At 39.0% G+C, this 25,155-nt stretch overlaps 2 protein-coding genes across 11 annotated transcripts; one reads left to right on the forward strand and one right to left on the reverse strand.

The window, feature by feature from the left end:
* The first annotated feature begins 8,095 nt into the window (after window positions 1-8,095).
* Window positions 8,096-19,057, forward strand: LOC147501477 (uncharacterized). Of its 9 annotated transcripts, XM_086606536.1 has the most exons (14): window positions 8,096-11,117; window positions 11,854-12,107; window positions 12,182-13,287; window positions 13,380-13,459; window positions 13,923-13,994; window positions 14,117-14,216; window positions 14,337-14,411; window positions 14,921-15,174; window positions 15,467-15,540; window positions 15,989-16,186; window positions 16,277-16,452; window positions 16,759-16,846; window positions 17,072-17,129; window positions 18,870-19,057. In XM_086606536.1, the coding sequence occupies exons 5-8, from the start codon at window positions 13,957-13,959 to the stop codon at window positions 14,978-14,980; spliced, it is 273 nt and encodes a 90-aa protein (XP_086462662.1). In that variant the 5' UTR covers window positions 8,096-11,117; window positions 11,854-12,107; window positions 12,182-13,287; window positions 13,380-13,459; window positions 13,923-13,956; the 3' UTR covers window positions 14,981-15,174; window positions 15,467-15,540; window positions 15,989-16,186; window positions 16,277-16,452; window positions 16,759-16,846; window positions 17,072-17,129; window positions 18,870-19,057. The 9 variants fall into 9 exon arrangements, with proteins under 9 accessions (XP_086462662.1, XP_086462660.1, XP_086462659.1 ...); XM_086606534.1 differs by having other exon boundaries at window positions 15,467-16,186; XM_086606533.1 differs by having other exon boundaries at window positions 13,380-13,994; window positions 15,467-16,186.
* LOC147501478 (uncharacterized) lies at window positions 17,595-25,073 on the reverse strand. 2 transcript variants are annotated; one of them, XM_086606539.1, is made up of 11 exons: window positions 24,794-25,073; window positions 24,486-24,680; window positions 23,542-23,631; window positions 22,782-22,844; window positions 22,079-22,153; window positions 21,904-21,954; window positions 21,071-21,148; window positions 20,853-20,987; window positions 20,487-20,594; window positions 19,659-19,724; window positions 17,595-18,168 (listed from the first exon to the last, which is right to left on the reverse strand). In XM_086606539.1, the coding sequence occupies exons 4-11, from the start codon at window positions 22,833-22,835 to the stop codon at window positions 18,064-18,066; spliced, it is 672 nt and encodes a 223-aa protein (XP_086462665.1). In that variant the 5' UTR covers window positions 22,836-22,844; window positions 23,542-23,631; window positions 24,486-24,680; window positions 24,794-25,073; the 3' UTR covers window positions 17,595-18,063. The 2 variants fall into 2 exon arrangements, with proteins under 2 accessions (XP_086462665.1, XP_086462664.1); XM_086606538.1 differs by lacking the exon at window positions 17,595-18,168 and adding an exon at window positions 18,917-19,313 and having other exon boundaries at window positions 24,794-25,072.
* Window positions 25,074-25,155: the final 82 nt, after the last annotated feature.

Genomic DNA, 25,155 nt, shown 5'->3' on the forward strand with positions numbered 1-25,155 from the left:
AATTAATATTAATAATTTTATTTTATATAAATTGAACATTAAAAACTAAATTAAATGTATCAACATTTATAAATTCAAAACTATTAAAGATAAATAGCCACAAAATTAAGTTTAATATTTCCTAATCAAACTTTAAAAACATGTCAGAAGTCTTAATAAAACAAGAAATGAAAAATTTTAGTTTTTTAATATTATTTTGATTTATTTTTTATTTTTTTGGGTCAAAATCCGCGTCCTGACCATGTTGACCCGCGTCCAGTTTAGTTGACCGCGTCTGACGGGCATCCATGTCCGCGTCCGCGTCCGTCGCGTGTCCGACTTGGACACAGCCCATGGGTTAGTGCGTCCGTGCTTTAGAGATCGACAGATATGGAAAAATTGGGCCATGTGGATTTGCCCCGTTACCCACATTTCGGATGAAGTGCAATTTTCAATTTTGTTTCAGTTTATTGGAATTTTCAAAATTTCAAAACTTCAAAAAAATTAGATAATTTATTTTCGCGGCTTCCCCACACACCCACGTCCAAACCCACGATCCGCAACTACCGCTTATCGTCACCTTGGCTTATGGCTCATTAACCATGACCACTTGCTGCTTTGTTGAAGCCTCAAAGTATGGCAGCAATCAAATAAGCCAATTAATCGACCTTGAATGTGACGTGGATACGGTTGAGATTCATTCATCGGCTTAAGGTGATTAAGCAGATCAAGTTGAAGGGGAATAACTTTCCAGTCCGTCCTTGGAGACGGAAGCCTCCGCATCACACGTCCCGGCGATAGGCAGAGACCAAGATTTGACCATCAGCTAGAAGGTTCTAGTACCTTTGTTAGCCGGGCCCATGGTTCATATTAATATCTCCACAAGTCTTAGAGCATTTGCAATGCAGGTGATAGAGAGGGGGTAGTGATAATTATCACCTACTTGGGTCCAAAACTGCTGTGCAATGCAGGGTGATAATGAAGGTGATAATTATCCCCAGTTCAAAACGAGGTGAAACCAACCACCGAGTTTATCACTGACTTGTTAACTTCGGACGGGATGTTGGATTCCGTCTGGATTACAAAACTCACCAGACGGAATCCAACATCCCGTCCGGAGTCCTAACGGCTACCAACGGTCAAAAAGTCAGAACGGTCAAAAAACGGTCAAAATAAAAAACTTTGGTATATATACAACATTTGTTTCATTTCAACTCACACTTCCAACAATCATATATCATATTTCTTCTTCTTTAAAATCAGTTCTTAAAAAAACCAAATATCAAATGGCATCAACTCAAGCATCTCAAGCAAGTGGTAGCACTCAAGCAAAAGCGAGAGCTCACTTTAGCATGTCCGATGATCAAGCTCTATGTCTTGCTTGGATAAAAATTAGTGAAGACTCTATTGTTGGTGCTTTCCAAAATGCAAAAGGATTTTGGAATCATGTAACAAACAACAACGCCTGATCATTTTGTCCCAAATTACAATTAAAAAAACTCCCAAATGGTGTGGCGGATATAATATCGGTAACTGTGACAAAATTAGGATCCGTTTTTGATTTCATACAACGCCACCACGACACAACATTTGAAAGTGCACAACGCACTTTCCATAAGTGTACTTCCTACATTCAACAAACACGCAATACGATAAAATTCAAACTAAAATAAACTAATATAAACTAATACAAATTCAAACTAAAATAATACGACAAATTCAAACTAAAATAAACTAATATAAACTAATACAAATTCAAACTAAAATAATAATGACAAATTCAAACTAAAATAAACTAATATAAACTAATACAAATTCAAACTAAAATAATACGACAAATTCAAACTAAAATAAACTAATATAAACTAATACAAATTCAAACTAAAATAATAATGACAAATTCAAACTAAAATAAACTAATATAAACTAATACAAATTCAAACTAAAATAATACGACAAATTCAAACTAAAATAAACTAATATAAACTAATACAAATTCAAACTAAAATAATAACGACAAATTCAAACTAAAATAAACTAATATAAACTAATACAAATTCAAACTAAAATAATACGACAAATTCAAACTAAAATAATACGACAAATTCAAACAACAACAAACTTGATATAAACTAACATAAATAATAATAATTAACTTAAAAAAAAAAAACTTATTTGAGATTCCGCCACTCGATTTGCTACAATGCGGTCGGACCGATGTTGACGCTAATGGTGGGTGGTCCTCGATTTAACAACGCTGCGTGGAAAAATTAAACCCAAGTTCAATTTAGTCCTCCTCGCCCACATTCTGCGTTCTCGACGACGATCCTTTTGCCCCTTTTTTTGGAAATTTTGACATTTCCAAACCATCGGAATGCTCTTGATGTGGTGAGGTTGGTGGGGATGGGTTGGGGATGGAGAAGTCATTATGAATGGAAATTTGTGTTCAAAGGTTGTGAATGGAGGCTACAAAATTGGAATTTTGGCTGGAAATGAAGTGAAAATGGAGCCTTGTTCAAGGTCGTTGGTATTGAGCCATCGACGGGATGTTACATCCCGTTATAAAATATCGAGACGGGATGTTACATTCCGCCTCGTATAAAAACTCGAGCGAATCTAACATCCCGTCCCGAGATGTTTTTATCACCTTTGCATTGCGCGCTTCACCTTGTTTATCACGGGTTGGTGATAGAGGGGTGAAAAGTGAGGAGGTGGCGGTGATAGAGGGGGTGAAAGTTATGACTTGCATTGCAAATGCTCTTATAGGCTATCCTAGTACAAGCGTCCTGGCGTCGATACAACTCGTGCCGTTCCTACCGGCTCTGTGACGTTAACCTAAAGCTCTAGTTCTCACTTCGCGCAGCTCCATTCACTCCTTCTGGGGATTCTTCTTTCATACGTAGTCTTTCAAACTTGATTCAATGGTGTCAAGCTCCTTCTCTGCGCCGCTAGCGCTACTACTTTGAAAGCCCGCCCCTGCTTAGTGTCCGTGAATGAGGGAGGAAGGAATTTCTGCTTTCTTACTCTCTGTTGAAGGAGACAACACACCAGATTTGCGGCATCCACTGTATTTGCCGAAAGAAGGTTGAAGAGTGAAAGCACTCTACGATTCAGATTTCGCTATAAGTTAACCAGTCATGAGCTAATATCATAGCTCCAATCATAGCAGCCAATGCTACTGTTCGAGTCTTTGGCTTAAGCTGCAACGGATTAATCAAATACCTCTGCTCATCTGTCGTAACACTAACACACTACTCTATCCATCTATAGAAAACCCCGGCAAAGGACTTATTTTAATGGTCTTTCTGATCGACATTAAGCTTTCGCAGTCAATATCTGAGATTGATGATGTAACTAAGTGGGTATCACGATGCCTTATCTATCCAAGACAGAAAGAATGCCTATGATTGGACAAGGCAGTAGGAAAACCAGGGATATTTTTAATATTTTCATTCGTGTATTTAAGTAGAAGAATAGCCAACTAGGGCTTATCGGGATATGAATGAAATGGTGCTCCACAAGGGCATCTTCGAAGTTCAAAGCAATAAGAAAGTCTTTGAATGATTCTCAAGGGCTCTAGTTCATCCATGGATTCTATTTTTACCATTTCACTAAATAATCAAACTAAGGAAGCCCGGGCTAGATTATTAATCATCTCAGTGGGAATTTCCCTCAAAATGATGTCTATAGGCTGACCTTTTCGGATTAGTAACGAAATTGTGACTATCATTCATCTGTGGACGAGGGCGGTTAAGCCATTCGTATCCTTCCTTGTATCGAAGTCTGCGAACAATGACAATATCCCCGCCTTTTGAAGCTTCAGGGCGTAGTAGCCGTTCTCAAACATTGCTTGCACCATTCTTTCCATCCCCCAGAAGGAAAGGTATAGGATTCAAAATGGGGTAGTCCCCTTTTTCCATCGTCAATCGAGGGATGCTTGACGGTGACGGATATATACCCCCGTCCGTCACCTCCTTCTACATCAGCAAATACCATCCCGATGGGTCTTCACCCTATACTCATACTTTTCGGCCACTTCCCAGAATCTGTCATTTAGCAACCAGGTGTCCGATCTCACATGGTGGGGCTGAGGAGGACAGCCTGGCCGCGCCAAAAGACCAGCACCGTCCTTTTATTTTAGTATCACCAGCATTGCGCTTGTGAGTACCCTGCTTCCGAGTCTGATGGCTATGAACCTTCCCTTAAAGCGGATGAGAGGAAGAGATGTTGACCCTGTCCTGCTTCGTCGTCCGCTCGACCGGTCAAAGCCAAGGAAAGACGAGCTGGCCAAAAGGCATAGGGCCAAGGCTGAGCTAGCGGGCTCATCTCACTTATTGTCTGTGTGCTTTTATGGGATACACTTCCATCAAGGGAAAGTGCACTTTAGCTCAATTCCGTTTCAACAACGTGTTTGTTTCCAAACCACCGCTCAGCCCCCTCAAAACTATGGCATCAAGGTCGGCAACCCCAAAGGGTCGGGCCTCAACCGATCTACTTATAAGGGGAAAGCCAGGAATCTCGGAGAAACATTTATATATAATAGGTTTTCCTAAAACACACGGGCTAGAGTAAGCGCCAAGCTGGCCCATTAGTGGGTTCAATTCCTGCTTGCCTTTCATTTTTTCATTTAAAAAGTAGTCTCGAGCCGCTCTTCTGCCATCTTGAAGGGAAGATCGGATTGAACGGTTAGCGAACTCAACCCTTGCGGCAAGAAAATGACTAAATAGCTCATAGCCCGGGTGTGGCTCCCTTTATTACTTCTCTTACTTTTTTTTTTTTAGGAATGGAGTGCCTCATGCCAGACCGGAGAGATCATACTTATCGGCTAGCTCAATCGCAAATCGGGCATCCCCATGAAATATTCAGCCAGCTTGTTAGCTCAGCTTGTCTCCCTCGGGACTTGCCATTCTCACTTATATAGTATAGGATTCCATTTCGTCTCCACAAGTTAGCCTGTCTGCCTGCAAGGCCCAATCGAAGCAGATTGTCCCCGACCTTAAGGGTTCGGATAGCCCCCCTCACTTGTAGTTTCGCTACTCTAGGACATCAACACCAACTCAGGCTCCAGCCCTAACTGAATTTAGATTCAACTTAGAATTAGGCACCAGCCTCGCCTAGGCATCGGCTTCCTTCTTAGTAGTCTTCTTCTTCACAGTTTCCCTCGGATTCGCATAGCCTTCTTCAGATTATTCATCCTTGTCTTCGTCTCTGTCTACCAGATCGGATCCAATCAAAGCAGTTCGTCCCCTTCTCAAGTTCGGAGGGTGGCTCTTTACTTGGTGTTCACTATTTTTGGTATTGGTACTAACAATGGCACCGACTTGAACTTCCACTTAGTCCTCAGCTCGTGAATTTTTTCTATATCAATATATCCTTATTCCTTTCTGATGTGCTTTATGTTTCCAGAAGCGAAGTCCAAGCCTTCGTAAGGTGTTCCGTGGATGGACTGTGGAAGAATTCGAACTACGAAAGGTCGGAGGACATCTATCAAGCTCGTCTAGGAGGACGAGTGTAGTAGACTTTAGAGCTAGCGTCCCAAACCGTTAAGTAATATAAAAAGAAAGCTATAGACTCGCTACGGGCGGGCCTTCGTTCGTCTGGGTAGAGGAATTGGTCGACTCATCAGGCTAAAACCTTTCGACTTAAGGTATCCTGTCCCCGCCTAAACTCCCTGGCTGGCTAGTTTCTTTCCTGATGGCCTCCTGTTCAGGAGGACTCGCATATCGGTATCTACGGAATCCCAAACGAAACGACCGCTTCGCTAGGAAGGAGGGGTTGACTTCACGACTCGTCTCCTTCCCAGTCCAGTTTTTTTTAACTGACTCAGTTACAGATCTGTTACATGCAACTTCCCTCCAGCTTCCACATGCCGCACGAATGCTTTTACGCTATAGGCTGGCCCGCCCCGTTCCGTTTTATGACCCGGTCCAGTGTTCCTTCATTTCTCCGTGTCGACGGACCTCGCACCCCCCAGCAGCGGAGCGGTTACTAGGATCAATCACCTTTCCCGCGCAACCCTAGACACTCCCTCCTTCAGCCTCAGTATCTTCACCTCCGGACCCCTTCGGGATGCGATCCCTTATGGCATCTGTAAAGTACTTTTTATGCTCTGCATTTGCATCCAAGTAAGGACCTCTGACTCTGCTAGGTCCGGTTGAGCTCCGCCAGACGGTGCCCCTGCCGTCCCTTAATCAGCTCTCGCCGCGCAAAATAAAAAAGAAAAACATGGATCTCGTGCTTGTTGCCATTTTATTAGAGCTCCCACTCTCTCTCCACTACAAAGTTCTTATCGCTATAAAAATGGGCCGGGTGCCCTTGTGCGATCTTAGGCCCGAAACATCAGAAGACCTGGTAATCCAAGTTGCTGTCGAAACAATAAAGGACCTGCTTGCGGACAAACTCTACGAGCTTCTACATTCGATTGGCGTTGTGGAGCTCCCTACTGACTATAACATGTTTATGCTAATTGATTTGATCGCTGGCGACCGGAGCGATATTTACTTTTGGAACAGGATGCTAACAGATTTGGAGACGCACGGTACCGCGAGTTCATATTTTATTTGTGTCTCGGATCTTATTAATTTCCTGACTGGGGGGTGTTGATTATAATTCATGGTCCGGCGTTATCGGTGTGCTCATCCCTGATTTGTTTGTACCGCCCAGAAGGGCACGAAAGAGAAAGAGATCCAAGAGTACCACTTCCTCACTTAATTGACGAGAGAAGATTCGGGAGCCTTAGTCGATTATTAATATTTCTCATTTGAATTACTATATATATATCCTATGAATTTCATTTAGCACCGGAAACTATTCTAAGAGAAGTTCGAATCCGTTCCGTTCGGATATTGATTGGTCTTGATTTGACATGGTTTACACGTTATTGGTTCCCGGAAGAGTCAATATCTCCATTAGCTAAACCCTTTCTTACCCTGCCTTTGGACTCGTATTTTGTTCATACACAATCAACGGAGGCCTCCCCGACATATGTTGCAACGTCTTCAATAGCATGCTCGTACTTCGACTTTCCCTTAATAAGTCATCAAATTTGGTGCTTTTCGATCCCCAGTTGCTATGGGGAACAAAGGACGAAATACAATCGATTCCTCCATTTAAGTGGTTCTCGCTTCTCCTTGTTCCTGTTCCTGTTCCTAACTCCTCCCCGGGTAGTTCCCAATGTTTGGCACTTTCCATACTTCGTGGGTGCAACATCAACAAATTCGCTCATGATCAAGTTACAACCTAAGATCTATGATCATATTATGTTAACTGTTCGTATTTCGTTCATTCCATCGGTATGCTCCCAGGTACCTGTAATTGTGATCCGTTTGCCAGAACCAAGGGGTCTTTCTGTGGAAACCTCCACGAACAATCATCGTTTTTTGATGGTTTTTCCGCTTCTCACAGCTGCTCTTTCCACACCTCCGGATATCTGGTGCCAAATCATCGCCCGTTTCCTTATTTCTTCGATAATAGAGTTGGCTATCTCTGTGGCATCGATTGTACAAGTTCGTGAAGAAGGCTGGACGAGTGGAATGAGGGAGAGCGGCTCGATCGACAAAAGAGGAGTAGCCCCCCTAGAACCTGGCAAAGTAACTCTCAATGAATTCCCGAGCAATTCTCAACCAACATATGCGATTCATTCCCGTAAAGATGAAAAAACACAAAAGACTCCTTACCGTAGGAGCGAGATGAGTGATACATCCGGCGCTCTCCCGCTCTTTTAAGGCAGTTTTTTTTTTTATTCTCCAGCCGTTTTCGATTTTGTTAAAAAAAAATTTTGTGAGTAAGTTGAGCGTTGGAAGAAACAATTATAGGACCATTAACCATAAGATATTTTCTAATACTAATAAGGAGAGCTAGAGCTCTCTGAGCCAATTACAACTTAGTTGGAGTCAGCCTCAACCGCAGGTTGTTTCAAGTAGAAAGCACAACAACAAATAAGGGTTATCCAACCCATTTTTAACTACTTTGTTTGATTTGAAAACTGGAATTTTAAGTAAAAAGGTAGGCCTGAAATTGTAAAAACCAGTAGACGGAAGAGACTGTAACTACTTTTTTTTTCTTATAGTCTCCCCAGCGGTCACCAAGGGCGGCAGCCCGCACAATGAGCTCTTGCTGTTCTTGAGCAGCCCCTCTTCCTGTTTTCGAGAGAGCGTATTTCGTTCTGAAGAAAAAGCATAAGATCTGGTATGAGAATTGGATCGATACCTGCAGGCATATGCTCCCAGAGCTAGCATTTGCTCCCGTTGGAGCTTTTCGTTTTCGGCTTTAGGTATTTATTGCTAAATTTTCTCAAGTCTGATAGCGAGATCCATGGCTACGAAAAGCTCTTTCTTGCCGACTTCTAATTTCGGCCCCGTCTCCCTTTCTCTTTGCCAAAGAGACTGAAAGAAGCTTCTATTTATAGACGTTGGAGGCCCTTACCCCAGCAGTTGGTTCCGTAACATGGTTCAAACCTGGCCTTTCATGAATATTTAACCCCATCTACTAGATTTAAGTGCGCTGAATAATTATCCCCGTACGGATTTTAGTACGAAAAGCCCACCCCAAAAAGCTAATAGTCCTTTTGTTTTTCGCGGGTATCGCCACGCGGCTTAACCCCGATCACCCCCTGAGGAATAGTATGCAATAATAGAGCGCCCAAGCGAAGCGTCAATTCTGTCAGAGAGTACTCCACCACGAGGGTTCCAAACCTCGGCCAATCGTCACTCGCCAGCGTAGTCCTTGCTTAGGAAAAAAGTTGTTTGGCGAACCACTATCTCTTGATTGATCTGATCATACGCTTGCTTTTCCCGCGTGCTAGTTCTCTTGATATTCTTTCTACAACTATAGATTTGGAGCCAATCAGGTATGACCGCGTGTCAAACTGTGTCAGGTGGGAGACAGAAGGAATATTCAGCTGATTCCTTTCCAATGAGAACTAGACAGGCGTCCCATGTGCTTTGGGAAGCCATTCGATCTAGGAGTGAGTAGTCAGGCAAATAGATAGGAAGAACTGCTTTATGGAGGAAATGCTTGAATGAAACTTGTGGTGTTCGGTCTGTTCAAGTGGTGAGCGAAGTGCTTCCTCGCGAAAGAAACCCGAGAGAGGGGTGATTCACTTTACATAAGCACGAGTGGAACGGCTTTATGTCTGTCTTCCTCTTTTTTTCTTTCAGCTGTGACTACTGGCATCTTTGAGCAACCTTGACCTGTCTTTCTTGTCTGCCTGACTAGCCTGCCTTGACTGTCGCAATTAGCTTCCCTGCCTGTGCTTCTCCTGCCGGCTCGGATGCTTCAGGTTATGGGTAAAATACAGAAAGAAAATAAATCGGTTCAACTGTAGCTTAGACCAGGCTGGTGGTGGGTCAGCTGAATCAATCCAATCAATTGCTTTCACTCGGGTTGGAAGGTTGCTAGAACACTAATAGGGACATTGGGGAATGTCGGACCTACCCGCGAAACGAAAGACGCACATCTGCAAATTCGCTAGCTATATGAACGTCGTACAGGTGGCTGCTTGCTTTACTTCTTCCTATGATGCCTTCGCTGTATATGGTCCAGGTGCCTTTGCCTATAGTGCCTAAGTGTCTCTACCAGCAAGTTTCTCCATTCGAAGCAGTAGCAGTTTCAGCTATTGATCCAGTTGTCCAAGCCTCCCGTCCCCACAGAGAACAATCACTGGAGAGTGGAGGGTACTGATCAATTCTCAGAATGAACCTGGTTCGATATTATGATGAATAGGCATTGCGTTCTAGTAGTTGTCTATCCCTTTCTATCCGCTACTATATAAGGATAGACCATAAGCGGGTTCGCTCGCCCAACATCAGCCAATTGCACTCTTCCGCACTCCTACGACTCTCATTTCCTCTTTTCTATATATATTCTGCGTTACTTTTCTCGCTCGCGTCTATGAAACTTGCCCATTGCTCATTGCGGGCGTAGCTATGCAGTGACTTGGTATGATAGGTTTCAAGTAGGATTGTAGAAGTACCAGTGCTAATGACAAGGGCGGCTAGAGCAGCAAAGCATAAATTTCATTTTAATATGTTGTTAAATATGAAGTAGATTCGATTGGGCAAGAAGAAAGACTAGTTTATGGGCCCGACAGAAAGCCTACGAGCCTGGGAAGATAGCCTCCATAGGGACCCTCAAATAGTCAAAGATTTTATTAGTACCTACTACAAAGAGTGAAAGCTATAGCATAGGTTCCTGACGTACTTGAGTTATAACATTTGAATTTCTCTTACATTCCACGTTCCCGAAACGGATCCTATCAAATATTTCACATTTTCTATGATCATCTCTATTTCAGGTATTCGGGGAATCCTCCTTAATAGACGAAATATTCCTATTATGTCAATGCCAATTGAATCAATGTTATTAGCTGTGAATTCGAACTTTTTGGTATTTTCCGTTTCTTCGGATGATATGATGGGTCAATTATTTGCTTCATTGGTTCCAACGGTGGCAGCTGCGGAATCTGCTATTGGGTCAGCCATTTTCGTTATTACTTTTCGAGTTCGAGAGACTATTGCTGTAGAATTTATTAATAGCATTCAAGGTTAAACATGACTCCTAGAGAGTTACAAAATACGAAGTTCTGTTCTCGTTTCGTTCTCTTCTTTCTTTTTTTACTTGGCAGGGGCAGGGCCTTTCTCGCTGGGCGAGCGCATCCGATTCTAAAGTCCTTTCCTAAACAACTTCCCGTTCTGTTGCTGAAAGATAGATGCTGATAATGTTTCTAAATGAGATTGAGTTCCACGGATATGCAGGATAGAAAGATGCTATTTGCTGCTATTCTATCTATTTGTGCATCAAGTTCGAAGAAGATCTCAATCTATAATGAAGAAATGATAGTAGCTCGTCGTTTTATAGGCTTTATCATATTAAGTCGGAAGAGTTTAGGTAATACTTTCAAAGTGACTCTCGACGGTCGAATCGAGGCTATTCAGAAAGAATCGCAGCAATTCCCCAATCCTAACGAAGTAGTTCTTCCGGAATCCAATGAACAACAACGATTACTTAGGATCAGCTTGCAAATTTGTGGCACCGTAGTAGAATCATTTATTACCTCCCCTCCCAATTAGAGACATCAACCATCAACAGTCAACAGTTGTTCTTTATTTCTTTTTCAGCTCGCGTGTCAACACTAAAAGGTAATATTTTATATGTTCTATATGTTTTATGTTTTAGTTCTTCATGTTTAGTTAATGAACACCTGTTATAAATTATTCTCTGCAATTATTCTGATATTCATGCATGTAAGACCATAGCACATTACCCAAAAATGTAATCTAGTTCTGTAAGTGGTTTTTTTAGTTTGTTGTCTATGTTATAGTGACCAATTTGACAAGCGACGTTGACCATGGTAATTGGTTCATATGCTTTTGAGTTGAGTTTTATATGTTGTAGTCTCTAGTCCGAACTGATCTTATGTCAATGAACCCTTGGGAATTCACTGCCCTGTCTGAAGAATGATGTTATGTTGAATCTTGTTCCTTTCAGTTATTGATTTGAGAGAATGTGAGTAGGACTCTTGTAATTTGTTTAAAGAGAGCCTTTATTTATGTTTACATACTGTCTCACTTTTAAACGTTATTGAATTTATATTTGGATGGAAGGTTGTTTTCAGTAAGCATGATTTGAGACTAGAAAACCTGACCAGAAATCAAGCAACTCAGTGTGGTGTATGTTCGTCCCTGACATAACTAATATATTCTAAGAGTGAAAGATAGACTATACTTAGCTCACTATTCCCGTGAAAATTTCAATAAGTTATGAAAATAGAGTAACTAGTTAACTATTTTACAGTGCTAAAAATTCGCTAGATAGTATATGCAATGTTGATATTGTCCTAGGTCTAAATGTTTCTTTATTTGTTTTTTCTCTTAGATTTCCAAGTTCTAATGGATCGACTAGAGGAGGAGGTGGCTGGTCTGAAGATGAATTTGTATGCAATAAAAGAGTACCTTGATGAGGCTTTTATTGGCATAGTGTCTCATATCAACAATATTGAGAAAAGAATTCAATTGATTAAAGAAAAACAGAAATTTGCAAATGATGCAAATATTACAGATCAAGGTGCTAGCGATGCTTCACCCGTCACTCTTGGACTGATGAAGGAGGCAATGAAAAGAAAAGAGAAGGTAAATTCGTGTAAAGGTTTTTATGATTAAGTAGGAATTAATAAAATAAAAAATTAGTGAGATGTTTTTTGTAGGTAGAGTATCTCAGAGATGTTGAAATACCTTCCTATACTCATTGCTACTTTCACTATATGGATAAAGTTCCAGAAGTTGTGAGGCCATTCACTTTGGATATTAAAGAATCAATGGGAGATGGAACTGGTGGTTTTATAGCCTTGGCTTTAGCATTGGGTTATCGTAAAGAGAATTGGATAAAAGTACAAGCAGATCTGTTGGTAGAGTTGAGTTGCTTTAAGCAAGAGTATGTAAAGATGTTCAGTGTTCATGGGTTTAAAAATTGTGTGGAGAACCTTTCAAAATCTGGTACGGATGAATTTATGAAGATGCCTGAAGCTGGTTATCTTGCAGCTTCGAAGTATCATACTGCCGTTGTCTTTTTTTCAAAGGCAAAGTCCGTCACATTTCTCCCACTGAGATCAGCTATCCCTAAAAATGGCCCTAATGTTATAAGTATTGGGCTTGTCGAGAACAAAATGTTAAAGCTCAAGCTCAAAACAAACTATCCGATGCCAGAAATTGCGAAGCTCTGGTTTGACTATCATTATCCTACTAACGGTGATTGGGAAACGTATTTTCAACCACGCTTTGATGCATACAAGAAGGTTGTTGGTACAATTCCTGAATCCCGAGGGAAAAAGTGGTAGTGGTGGAGTTTGATGGACTGGATAGGAGCAGTTTTACTTCCTTGTTTTGGTTTCTTAAGACTTATTTCGTTGGTGTAGAGAAGTTTCTAGTTTATGTTCTCTTTATTTCAATTAGGTGTTTGGACAGATAGTCCTCTTTAGTGATCTTTCATTAGTGTCAATAAGTACAATATTATAATTTTTGAATTTGAGTTATTTTGTTTGTTTATAGTCTTTCTTTAGTGTTGATGTATTAGAACCCTGTTTTTCTTGTTACTATATTTTCTACAGGTTTTTGCCTGCTATCATTCCTCCTGTTTCTACAGGTCCATTGTAATAGAGCCACCATTACTCGCTAGCACTGCAGCATAGGAGTCTACCTCCAATCAAATCCTAATCCAATTGCATTCCACAGCTTTCTCAACGCATGTATAAGGCTAAGACCTGACTGGCCGGAGGCGTACTATAGGAAAGGAGTTGCATGGGCTACACTAAAAGTGAGTGAATTTTCTTAATCTTTCCATCATCCTTGAAAATATGTGCTCATATCTCAACTGGGGATTTGCTAATCTATACTGCGGAAGTGCAGAAATTCAACTTGGCACCAAATGCATTCTCTGAGGGTTTGAGGCGGGATCCTGAAGACAAAGAACTCCAAATTGCTTTGAGGTTTAAGTTATATCTGTACTAACACTTACACCCTCATTCTTGATATTGCTAGCAGGGATTTGACCTAGGAGTGCCCTGTACTTCACTGGACCTTTAGAAAAACGTGAGATGTACCATTTGTGTTAAAAAAAATCTATGCAATACTTATATTTATTAAATTAATAATAATATCCTTAAAATTTATTGATTAAGCTAAAGGACTTCAGCAACTAAGCAGCTATGCTAGTAGTTGTTGGACAGTTCCACTGCAGGTTTCCAGGTTAAATAAACTCTAATGTTATAATTTCCTTGAGAAATATTTTGTTTGTTAATATGTTATTTTGACAAACCTACAGTATGCGATTAGCAGACAACACAGTACAACTAACACCTACAACTAACACAGTACAAATTTCTTCTTTCCAAGTTTTGAGGGTAAGTACCTTAGTGTGGATTTAATTTTTAAAGGAATAATGGTCTTCAGGCAGCTGCTGTAACCCTTTCAGAATTAGGAGAATATGGCCAAGCTGCTTCTCTACTTGAGAAATTGTCCAAGGTTTGCTCCGCTCTTGTTCTCAATTATCAGTGAGTAGAACCAAAGTAGAATTTGCTATATATATCCAGTTGTTTGGACAGTTCTGGAGGTTACTTTCCAAAAAATTTACTTTTGTATTTTAGGAAAAGCCAAGTGATCCTGATGTTTATCGCTTACTTGGCGGTTAAATATGAGCTCAAGGATTATGAAGGGAGTGCTGCTGCCTATAGGAGTTCTGCATCTGTCAGTGGTTTATGAAATTTGAGATTAAGTTTACAAATCTTGCTTTAAACTTAAATCAAAAGTATTGGCTTACTTCTGAATTCTGACCAGATCCCACAAATGTATTCTCACTTGTGCTAGGTGTGTGAATCTATTAACTTTGAAGTACTGTGTGGTCTCACAAATGTGCTTCTTGCAGCTAACAAACCAGATAAGGTTTGTTACTAGATTGCTACGTTTTTTTGTTTTGTTTTTTTTTCCCTAGTTTTTGTAGTGGCATATCCACTTCTTTGCTTCCGCCTCCTCATGTATGAAATAAGCTAGTGTCTTAAAACAAATATGAAATAAGCTAGAACATCTCTTGGAAGCTGACTCCATTGATCTTGGTTCTCACCTTCTTCATTGACTAATACTAAAATATAGATGGTTCTTGTTTTCTAAACCAATCAGTACGTTAGGAAGAACGTTAACATAACTCGATCTAGGTCTTACACACAGAACATTTTCTTTCAATCTACTTTATTGTTGTGTGACCCTTTTGCATACATCACTTGGAATCCTTACTAACTAATTATATAAGTATAGGATCACAGTATGGATTCTGTTCCTTCTTTCCAATCTGTACATATTATGCCCATCCAGGCAGTACTTATGTCAGAAAACACAGATTACGGACCTCGTCATTCATGTTGAATTTTTTAACCTTCTGGTTAACCTTGATTCAGGGAACCAGAAATACGATTTCCTGGATGTGCGGCAGAAGTTCAGAGAAGGGGCTTCTGTAAAAGAAGATTTAAAAGTTGGTGAAAGTATACCAGACGACAGCCAGGCCGATTCCAAAGGTGGGGTCAAAGTGGACGAAAGTGTACCAGATAACAATCAGCCGTCCTCAAAAGAGGAAGTCAAAGTGGTAGAAAGTGTGCCAGAGGACAGCAGCCACAAGGATAGCAAAGAAGAGGCAGAACATAAGGATAATGAGGTAGAGCGTCAGCCTAAATCTCCAATTTACAGTTTTACATAGTGGTCATGTTGAATGGACAATGTCCTACTCTGTACATACTTTCTTCTTGAATTTTACAATATATCCAAGATGATTTAGTTGCAAGTTGTGACCCACTGTTGGCTGTTTACTTCCTGTTTCTAATTCTTCATTCTGTACTAGAGAAATTGAGAAAGTATGTTGTTGACCTTATTTTGTGTTGTTGTTTATAGTTTTTCTTTAGTGTTGATGCATTAGAACCCTGCTTTCCTTGTTACTATATTTTCTGCAGGTTGTTGCCTGCTATCAGAACATGAGTCAGGTATCATGGGCGAGTTCCAAAGTGACAACTCCTTCACAGTGGAGGTACTAAATTTATGGCTTCAGTTACATACATTATTTTCTTTAAAGTAGAAACAAACTTTAGAGTATTGCGGATTTGGTGTAGATTTCAGTTTTTTGAATTTTTAGTGAACTGCAAGAACTTACAAATCTTGGTCGGAATGCATAAGATAAACAAGCCCTCTAGAGATGAACACATTAGCAGCTACTGGTTTAAAGGTTCTGTTCCTTTGAGTTGGGCCATTATTACCACTTAAAGAATGTGTTTGAGATTTTAACTGTGCATTTGCTATGTATTTTTGTACAGTAGGATTAGAATTCACAGATTTTATTTCTCGGAACATTTTATCTTTTGTATTGTCGCGAGTAGTATACTTATAGGCATTAAGTCTCTGAGTTAAGATTACCAAAAGAAAAAAGTGTCTGAGCTTAGGAGTAAGAGGAATGTTCACCTTCATGCCCAAAAATTTAGGGAGATGAGGATGAAGACAAAAGCGGCCTCGTCGATGCTCATAGTAAATCAAAGCGTGGTCGAAAGCGTTGCAGAGGAGAAACTATTGTAGGGCCGACTGTAAATAAAGATGTGTCTCATGAGGATGTTGGATTGAAAGTAGCCACGTTAGCTCCAAAAGAGATGCCGATGATAAAAAAAAATAGCCCTGTTCTGCAGGTAGCTTCTCATCCTCGGAAGAGTTAATTAAGATTCTTTAGTTAAACAATATATATCAGTAATTTAATTTTTGTTTTTTTTTGGATGCAGATCAAACTCGCTGCTAAACCAATAATCATAATGAAGATAAATATGATGCGGACAACATGAATGAATCAGGGGAGCCAGAATAAGAGGGCATGGAGCTAAAACCATTTGCAACAACTGAAGATATAGAGAGAGGAAAGTTGCCTCCCGAAGAAATCTTATCACTACCAATGTTTAAGGTATCGAAAACTGAAAGAATATGATTTGAACATGCTAAAAATTAATCAGTGTATAATCGAAGAAAATAACGGAGTTCTGTGTAACTCCAATTTTGGGATGGCGGTGGGCACCCTTAAAAATATCTATGCCTGCATATCAGTCATAGTAGAGACCCATGTCAATTTCATGCTAAGGCATCATTAGTATAATCCTTAAAGATTAAGGAGAAATTCAGAACATTTCAAAATGCAGTGGAGTCTAGATCTAAGTACCATTTGCATGAAAAATATTTACTGAGTTGCGCATTCTTCCTTGCATTTATGCAGAACTATTCAGCCGGGAGTTCTGCTACAGTTTTATACATCAAGAATTTAGCGAAAGACGTGATTACTGATGACTTCTACTTCATATTTGGTATGCTGTTACAACTTTAAAACAAGTTCAATTTGTCTCACGCGGATCTGATGTTGTAACCTTTTGTCATACAAATTTCGGTAGTTTATCATGTACATGATTTATGATCATAGTTAGAGGGATAGAACTAATGGAAATAGTGCTCGTTTTCTATGCTTTTTGCTTCAGGGGGGGAAGGGTGAGGGTGTGTTTCTGCTTCGTTTTCTGACACATCATATGCCGCAGGTTCACTCTTTGGAACTCTTGAGGCAGCTAAATCGGTCTGAGTATTAAGTTGATGCAGGTGAGATCACTATATGATGCATTCTGATTTCTCTTGAATGATATCCGCTTTATGATCCAAAATCTTTCTTTGCTAGTTTTAATAGAATTTCATTTCATTATGTACTTCTGTTCTCAAGTGTGAGAAAATCATGTTCTCCATTGAATGGTTTTCAATTTGTATGGTTAAAACTTTCAATTTCTTGTAATCTATTTGAAGAAACTTATTGCATATCTACTAGAAAAGACTGTATTTTCGTTTGATCTTTGGTTCTCATGGTTGTTGGGTTACATGTAGTTGCTGAGGGAAGAAATACATATCTTTGTAGACTAATGTGATTTGTGCTGTTATATCAGAACTATCTGTATGGTGAAGCGGCTTCATAAATACTTTTATTAGCCAAATATCAAGTTCTGTATTTAACGTGTTGAGCAGTGACTTCGACTTTTGAATGGCTGCGTTCATATCCACAAGACTTCAGCTTGATGGTTTAAACAAAATTTACCATATAACAGTTGTTTCATTACAGAACTGAGTTTCCATGTTAGATTTGCAAGTATAATGATGTTACACCATCGAGCTCTATAAGAAATGAGTACTTAAACACGTTAAACATTATAAAAGAAGAATTGAGGAAAATACCAACTCCTTTCTTCGTCAGAAACAACACTATACCATTTCTTGCAGCTTCTTGTATAAGATTAAGCGTATTCAAGTATTGCGCCTGTGTGATTGAATCCGCAAGATACTTCCAACGCTTTGACATTCTTCCCGAATTCTACCATCATTGGTTCGTAATAGTCGATATCATCTCCATGTCCCAACTGACCACCAGGGGAATGTCCATCTACAGAAAATGTTCCATGTGATCCTCCCCAACCCCAAGTGAAAACCTTACCACCAGAAACTGCAGCCGTATGCTTCCAACCACAAGATACCTTAAACACAGAAAATTTCAAGAATGGACCTTCAACTCGTTCTGGTTCATAGATGGCCTCCGTGCAACCGACTCCAAGGCATCCATTCTCATTTGATCCCCATGTATATAGTTCTCCTCCACCTGTATGCATAAAAGACATAAAAACACAATGAACTGAAGTTCCAACCTGCAAATTAATCAGCAAACGAGTTATTTTTTTCTCAGATCATCACATGAATTTTACACAAGGAATGCAAAATTGAACTGAATACATCCATGACATCATACTGTTAGGTAACGTAAAGCCACAAATGAAATAGATCCTGTCTAATAGGCTTAAGTGCTCTTGAATGCCCAAGAACTGGTCAGGACTCATCAGTAGGTAAGAAGAATGGCAATCTGATGTAATATATATGCAGTAGTAACTAAACTATGGTAGTACGTTTTATCAGCCCAGAAATTTTTGACACCTACTTTCAGTACAGATCATATACAACTGATATATATAGTTAATAATTATATTATGAGATTTATTATTCTTTGTTACTATTAAGAAATGGAATGTCTAATATAATTTGAGAAGGGGAGCAGTGGAGTACATACAAACTGGCAATCTATGCATAAAAGAGAGGTGTGGGGGTGGGGTGGAACACTTTGGATTGGTTCCTAATGAGGTGAATTGAACACCAGCACAAAAAGCAGACAGCATCAAAAAGCAGGAGTCAGTAGTGCATTACTGGCTAGCATCAAAGCCTCTGTACTATGTATATATATTTTCATTTTGAGTTCCTCGCTATCTATACAAAGAGATCACTAATCCCTGTTCATTTATTATTTTGCAGCATGGGCATTGAAGAGATTGATGGAATGGGGGGAGATTGGTTAAATATAAACAATAATTCCACAATCTCATTAAAAAATATATATGAGATTAATGTATGTATATCGTACAACACTTAGTTCCCTTTCACCTACAAGGCTACAATACAACCGCAAAGTTTTCTTTGCAACTAGCAAAACCAAATTCATCGTAAGAACTTGGACTTACTAAACTCCTTCACAGTGAACAAGAGGAATGAAGGAAAACTTGGGGAAACAAACTTCTCTGTGTCCCCTAACTGGGGATCAATAATTCATAAATAACTTGTCTAAATTACAGAGCTTGCGCTCTAGGTACTTCGCCCATAACTTATCCAGTAACCTTTACATGGTGACGCTAATCCTTTTGATAGAAGGATAGAACAAGATCCGTATGTACAGAAAAAGAGCTGTGTGTCTACAAAATGCTGTTCAACATAAAAAAAATTATTAGTAACAATACCAACTTTTATGTTGTTTTCAACTATACAATGACTTGTCGGATTTTTTGTATGTCCAGAGTCTTTACTTTTATTATTACACCGCTACAGGTAAGGAACTAAGTGAAGGGTCAGGACTCTGTAAGAGATCTCAAAGTAATGTCTATTTCTAGCATGGTTACATCAAGATTTTTGGACATTTTTGCAGTATAAATATACAAACTGGTATGAAGTGCGATAGTAAATTTCAAAGAACCGACTATTTAAGCAGACGCTTAAGTACAATTTATATCATTTAAAAGACCTGTAAAACTAGTTGTTTAAGATGCTTACCCTCATAAAAGACCTGTCTCTGTTTGGAAATGAATCAATGAAACTCTCCTTCAAGAGTAAAGACACCTGATAGTGGAAAGAAATGCAGGCGTAAGAGTGTATAGTGTCTGTTAATTCTGTCAATGGAGAAGCAAATAATCATTTTTTTCTTTTGTACAAGAACAAAGAGAGGAAAAAACACAAAGCCAGAAGTGACAAAAAAAATCTCTGCTCCTAAAACTAATCTACCACATGCGACACACCCAGTACAAAATGGAACAGCTCCCCTAAAGACAAAAATATCTGAGAGAAAGACCACAGCTCCTTAATCACCTAGGCTCCTAATGACTAGCTGCACACAACCACCAAGACCAAGCAGCAAAAGGAACCACAACTTCAGAGGCACTTTCTCACTTGGAGAGAGAGACCCATGTACCAACGCCCCAGCTAGCATGACACAAGCCATACTGGACATCTACCAAAGTACTATTACAAAAAAATGCTAAGACAAAGGCCACCTCAGAATGTTCTTGCTGACACAGGGCCAGCCACACAAAGAACAAAACTTAATAACGGTCATGTTTCTCTTCCAAAGATCATTAATGCTTCGAAGGAGAATGTCCTGTTGGATGAGACTATGGAATATCAAGTTTTTCACCACTCGCTCATTAACTTTATGAATAGACTATGGGAAATCACACCACATGACCTGAATAATTCTCCAATAGAAAGAACGTGAACAGATGGTGGCCCAAGAAAATACAAAGAAATTTTAAAGTCGAGGAAGGAATCATATTGCCCTTCAACTGAGACACATTTTCTGCTACTGGTATTGGGGGGGGTACCAACCTTGTCATCATTAGATTGCACATTAGCAATTGTATGAGACTGGAGATTTGAGCAAAGAGAATCCAGGTAAGACCTTAGAACAGCTAAGAAGCCCTTCGCAGCCTCAATCTGCACATAGAAAAAATTGGTATATAAGCGACCAAACAAATTTTCAAGTCGCTAAATGTGAGAACAAATTCGGACGCAGTTCAGATTGTTTCGTCCTGATTTCTACGTGTGTTGCACCTGTGTTTCTATCCCCAGGCCTCCTCTTCATAAAAATTAACAAATTGTGGGACCGAATAACGAGCAGCAAGCAATTGAGAGAGTTATTAGCATTTCACAGTCAATAACGTCTATGCACTTTGTATTGTGTTAAGAGCCAACCTGAACATCTGTACACTCGAAGACAGGTCGTCTTCTTCCTAAATAGCTTTCTCCAACAAGCTTTGCATGGTATGGACTCAACGACTTAAACAACTCTTTGTTCTGGGGCAATTGAGGTAAAGTGGGAGACCGCACCTGATTTTTACAAGTATAATTTTTTTTTGTTAATTAAAATTTTATTTATTATGAAAGTTCTACTATGTGACGAAACTAAATACCTGGTTCTTGTTAGCGTCGACCAGAATGACATTTCCTATCTTCGATTGTACTTCACCAGTTTTGTTCTTTACACCAACCTACAAGGAGCTCTAAACATTTCTCATTCATATACAATAATGCTAGAAACCGAGGGCAATACAAAACAAATTTATTATAAGATTCTGAATTCAGTGATTCTATTAGGTAGTCTACACATAGGAATTCTCACTTGAAAAAAGATCTTTATTAATTTGCTTCCGGAAAACACGGTATCTACTACGTTGTCTGTATAGATCTTAGAATACCTACCATGATGCTTGCACCAATGCACCTGCTAGAATGGTTAGTGCTGATGAGTACTAAATTAACCAGTCAGACCTATTTGCACAGCAAGGAATCCACTTGCCCTTACGAATTTTGACTTCCAGCTAGTCAACTCTTAGATGTTAAAGAGGGAGTTGAAACAATTGATGATTGATGAAAGCAATACTCAAAATGTCTATATATTCTCCTCTTTCAATATCATATTCTCCTAAAGATTGTCTCTACTGAAAGTGTTAGGTGCTACATCTAAGTTTAAAACTAGATGAATTTTATATAATATCTTCAAAATTCTTTAGACGCACTTCAGAAAATTCTATAATTGTCAGTGCCAGAAAAAGACCCATCAGCAAAGCTTAAAACTGTCAAGATTGGCAGTAAAGTTGCCTTGAGAGTATTGAAACACAAAAAGTGAACTCCACAAATCCACAAGGTAAAATAAGAAACAATGCAGGATTCTGCGGGTAACATATTACATACAAGATGTACATACAAGATGTTTAAGAAAAAGGAGGAAGTTAGAAAATCTTACTATATATGGGACCGGTGCATCCAAAAAATCATGCATGTCATTTGGCAAAACCTGAAAGTTCATACAAGATGCTATAGACTATCAGGATATACTGACACCTGAATCTCCACATTACAATTACAACGAATTGTTCAAGAAATTTTTTACACGAATCATAAAGAAGAAGGTACCATACTGGCATTAGAAGGCTCTGCCACTGGTAGGGCCGGATTAAAGAAATAACGGAGAGAACTGAAGCAGACAAGATTCCCTGAAAAAAAACAATATATCCATAAGTTTTATCTAAAAGCACCTAATATGCAAGGGCAGTAGATACACTCAAAACTATATCAGCACAACCAACAATAAAATCACAAGGTTTTGGATGAATCACGCCTCAGATCAAATCTCACTCTTTTCAATGAAGTGATGGGTTTGAATTTAGAATTCAATTCATGTATAAAATTTTGACAGTGACGGCAGAACAAAACAGAGCGAGGAAAAAAGCAGGCACACATGCTAGGAGGATGTGCATGTGGTGGAGATAAAATTATTGGTTTGCTGCACTGAATTTCTAAAAATGTAGTGGCTGATAGGTACTGACACACTTCACGTACATAGATAAAGCTCATAGCACTACTGACTGCTTTTTTAAGACGACGTCTATTGGTTAGATACATAGATGTTACTGGTGAAGGCTGGACTCAATGAGCCCCAAGTCAATCAGCCATAAAACTCAAGTCATTACAATCTTCCACCTCTGGCCAAGAAACAATTCCTCCACGCTCAAGTAACAGAGTAACTCCTTATTCCACATTTGTTTACAGTGGACAGGCTTTCTACAAAACCATAAGTACATGGAGGATTCACATGAAGTCAATGTCATAACTCAACCATACCAAGTTAGAGCAGACAACGACAATTTGCTTCTCCAAAAGTGCCCCTGCTAACATTGTCAATACCTGAAACATGCAAACACAATCATAGGATGTAAACGGGCACGCTTACAGAATCAGATTTAAAAAGGTTTCTTGTTACCAATTTTCTTTTGGTCTTAACATAATTTATCATTTTCTATGGAACTGAAGAATTCAAAAGCAAAAATCACCCATTTGAAAACTTACTAGATTTGACATGAAACGCGGAAAAAGACGTGTGCAATGAACAAATGTTTCAGATAATCCAGCAAAATTAGACATTGGTCCTTAACTTCTACAGTTACTTAATTTCAAATTAACCTACTCCACGACTTTTTTTTCCTTCTTCCTAAGCATACAATATGAATTTAAACAAAAAAGTTCAGTGAAAGTTTTAAAAGCAAGAATAGGTACAAACGATTTCAACTTCAATCCAATTACTCTACATATAGTATCAAAAATTACATGTATACTGTATACACTTAAATTGGGAGATGCATAATCACTTGAAGATAAACCTGAAGAATTATACCATTATAAATAAGAAGCTATAACAAAGCTGATTAAAATATGTATATGGATCACCTGATCCGAGGAGTGAACACCACAAGAATTACCCTCAATAATGACATCATACAGACATACTTTCTGGTTTTCATAAGAAGGCTGACAATTATAACTATTTCCCTAGGATCAGATGATAGGGCATGGTTTTGTCAATCGAGATAGAGCAGATAATTACATGTTCAAGGCGCAACAAGCCACATAAGCATGCAACTGTCCACACAGATAGAGCAGTTGCCTCCTCCTCTGCTAATACTGCATTGCGTGCCTGATAATATCATAGAGAAGTGAAATCAGAAATACATACATAAATGTACATACAATGCCCCCTCCCACACCCCACAAGATGAATCGAAGGCTGAATTATTTTTAAGTATGATACTCCATGGAAATCATCAGCCCAAAAATCAGTTCCTTTGCACATTTTTTGACATTGCCAGAAAGATGGATGCAATATCTGCTTTACTGAACCGTTAAAAAATTCGTAAGTTGAGAACAATTTCAAAAAGAGGCTAGCTATTTGTAAATGAGCTGATATTATATAGACATGATCTCCATGGTGGTGAAATCAAGAAATTATCCCTTAAATCACCTTGTTAGGGGGCATTGTATGAAGTGCTGCATAAAAAGTTTGTAAACAGAACCTACTCCATAAACATATAATACAATAAATGAAAACCAACAGCATTTACATACACGCTTTGGACATATGACTCTTGTGGAGTAGGTTCCACTAATTTTTACTTCTCTTGTATAGGATCATTACTGAAAAACATTTATCATCTATTGTGCTTTCCCTGATCTCCAATTAATATGTTTTTTCACTGAAAATATGCCAATAGTAGATATGTGATGAGCTTATCAAAATCTTTTTAATAACATCATATCTCTGCGCGTTGTTGGTATTATGAAATAAAAATATTACTTTTAGCTCCAAAATATTTTGAGCATAATATTACTTTTCATACCCAATGCTCTACCACAGATTCACAAGTCACAACCAACACATGCACCTCTGTTCATTGCGAAAATATCAGAACTTAGGGGTGAATCCATTTGTCTTACAACTGACTAAATTGTTATTTTTGGCATTGGTACACTCATTTAAATATAGGAATTTACCTCTACAAACTCCAGACTGCTGCAGGATTTCAAATCAATGGTTAATCCCGCAACATGTAGCACTGTTTCACTAGGTCTGTGGAATTCCAAAGGATGCAGGTGCTCCAGAGGACAGAATGCAAGTGTTGTTCCTCTGGTAGGACAACATAAACGATAATACTCACATATAATTTGCAAGGATCCATGATTGTTTGCCTGAAAACACAAAATTGCATTAGAATTAAATGGCGAAATATGGCTTCCAGAGCACCCAGGTGTTCCACCTGAAAGCATGTCAATTAATGACAAAGTACAATAGAGCATCAAACCTTAGCCCATTCAAGAATGTTGTGATCATTGTCAAATGCACATCTCGTCTCTTCATATACAAGAATGAACAGTCCTACAAACAGCTAAGTGAACAGGAGATATAAATTACTTTCAGAATGAATCAGACTTCTATAAGTTCTATATTAAATGAACTCTTGATCTGACGAAGAGTCTATTGGTTTTCACACTCAATTTTTAACTATTCTAGGACAGTCGGAAAATATCAGTAGAAGTGCTTCTCATCCAATGCCTTTATAAAATTTCACAGAGATGGTTAACTCAGTACTGTTAAGTACCTAAGCAATTATGTGAAATAAAAAATAACAAAAGAAATTGTGTGAGAGTTACTGTTCGAAAGTGC

Source organism: Coptis chinensis, chromosome 4, assembly GCF_015680905.1.
Source record: "Coptis chinensis isolate HL-2020 chromosome 4, ASM1568090v1, whole genome shotgun sequence".
Classification (NCBI taxonomy): Eukaryota; Viridiplantae; Streptophyta; class Magnoliopsida; order Ranunculales; family Ranunculaceae; genus Coptis; species Coptis chinensis.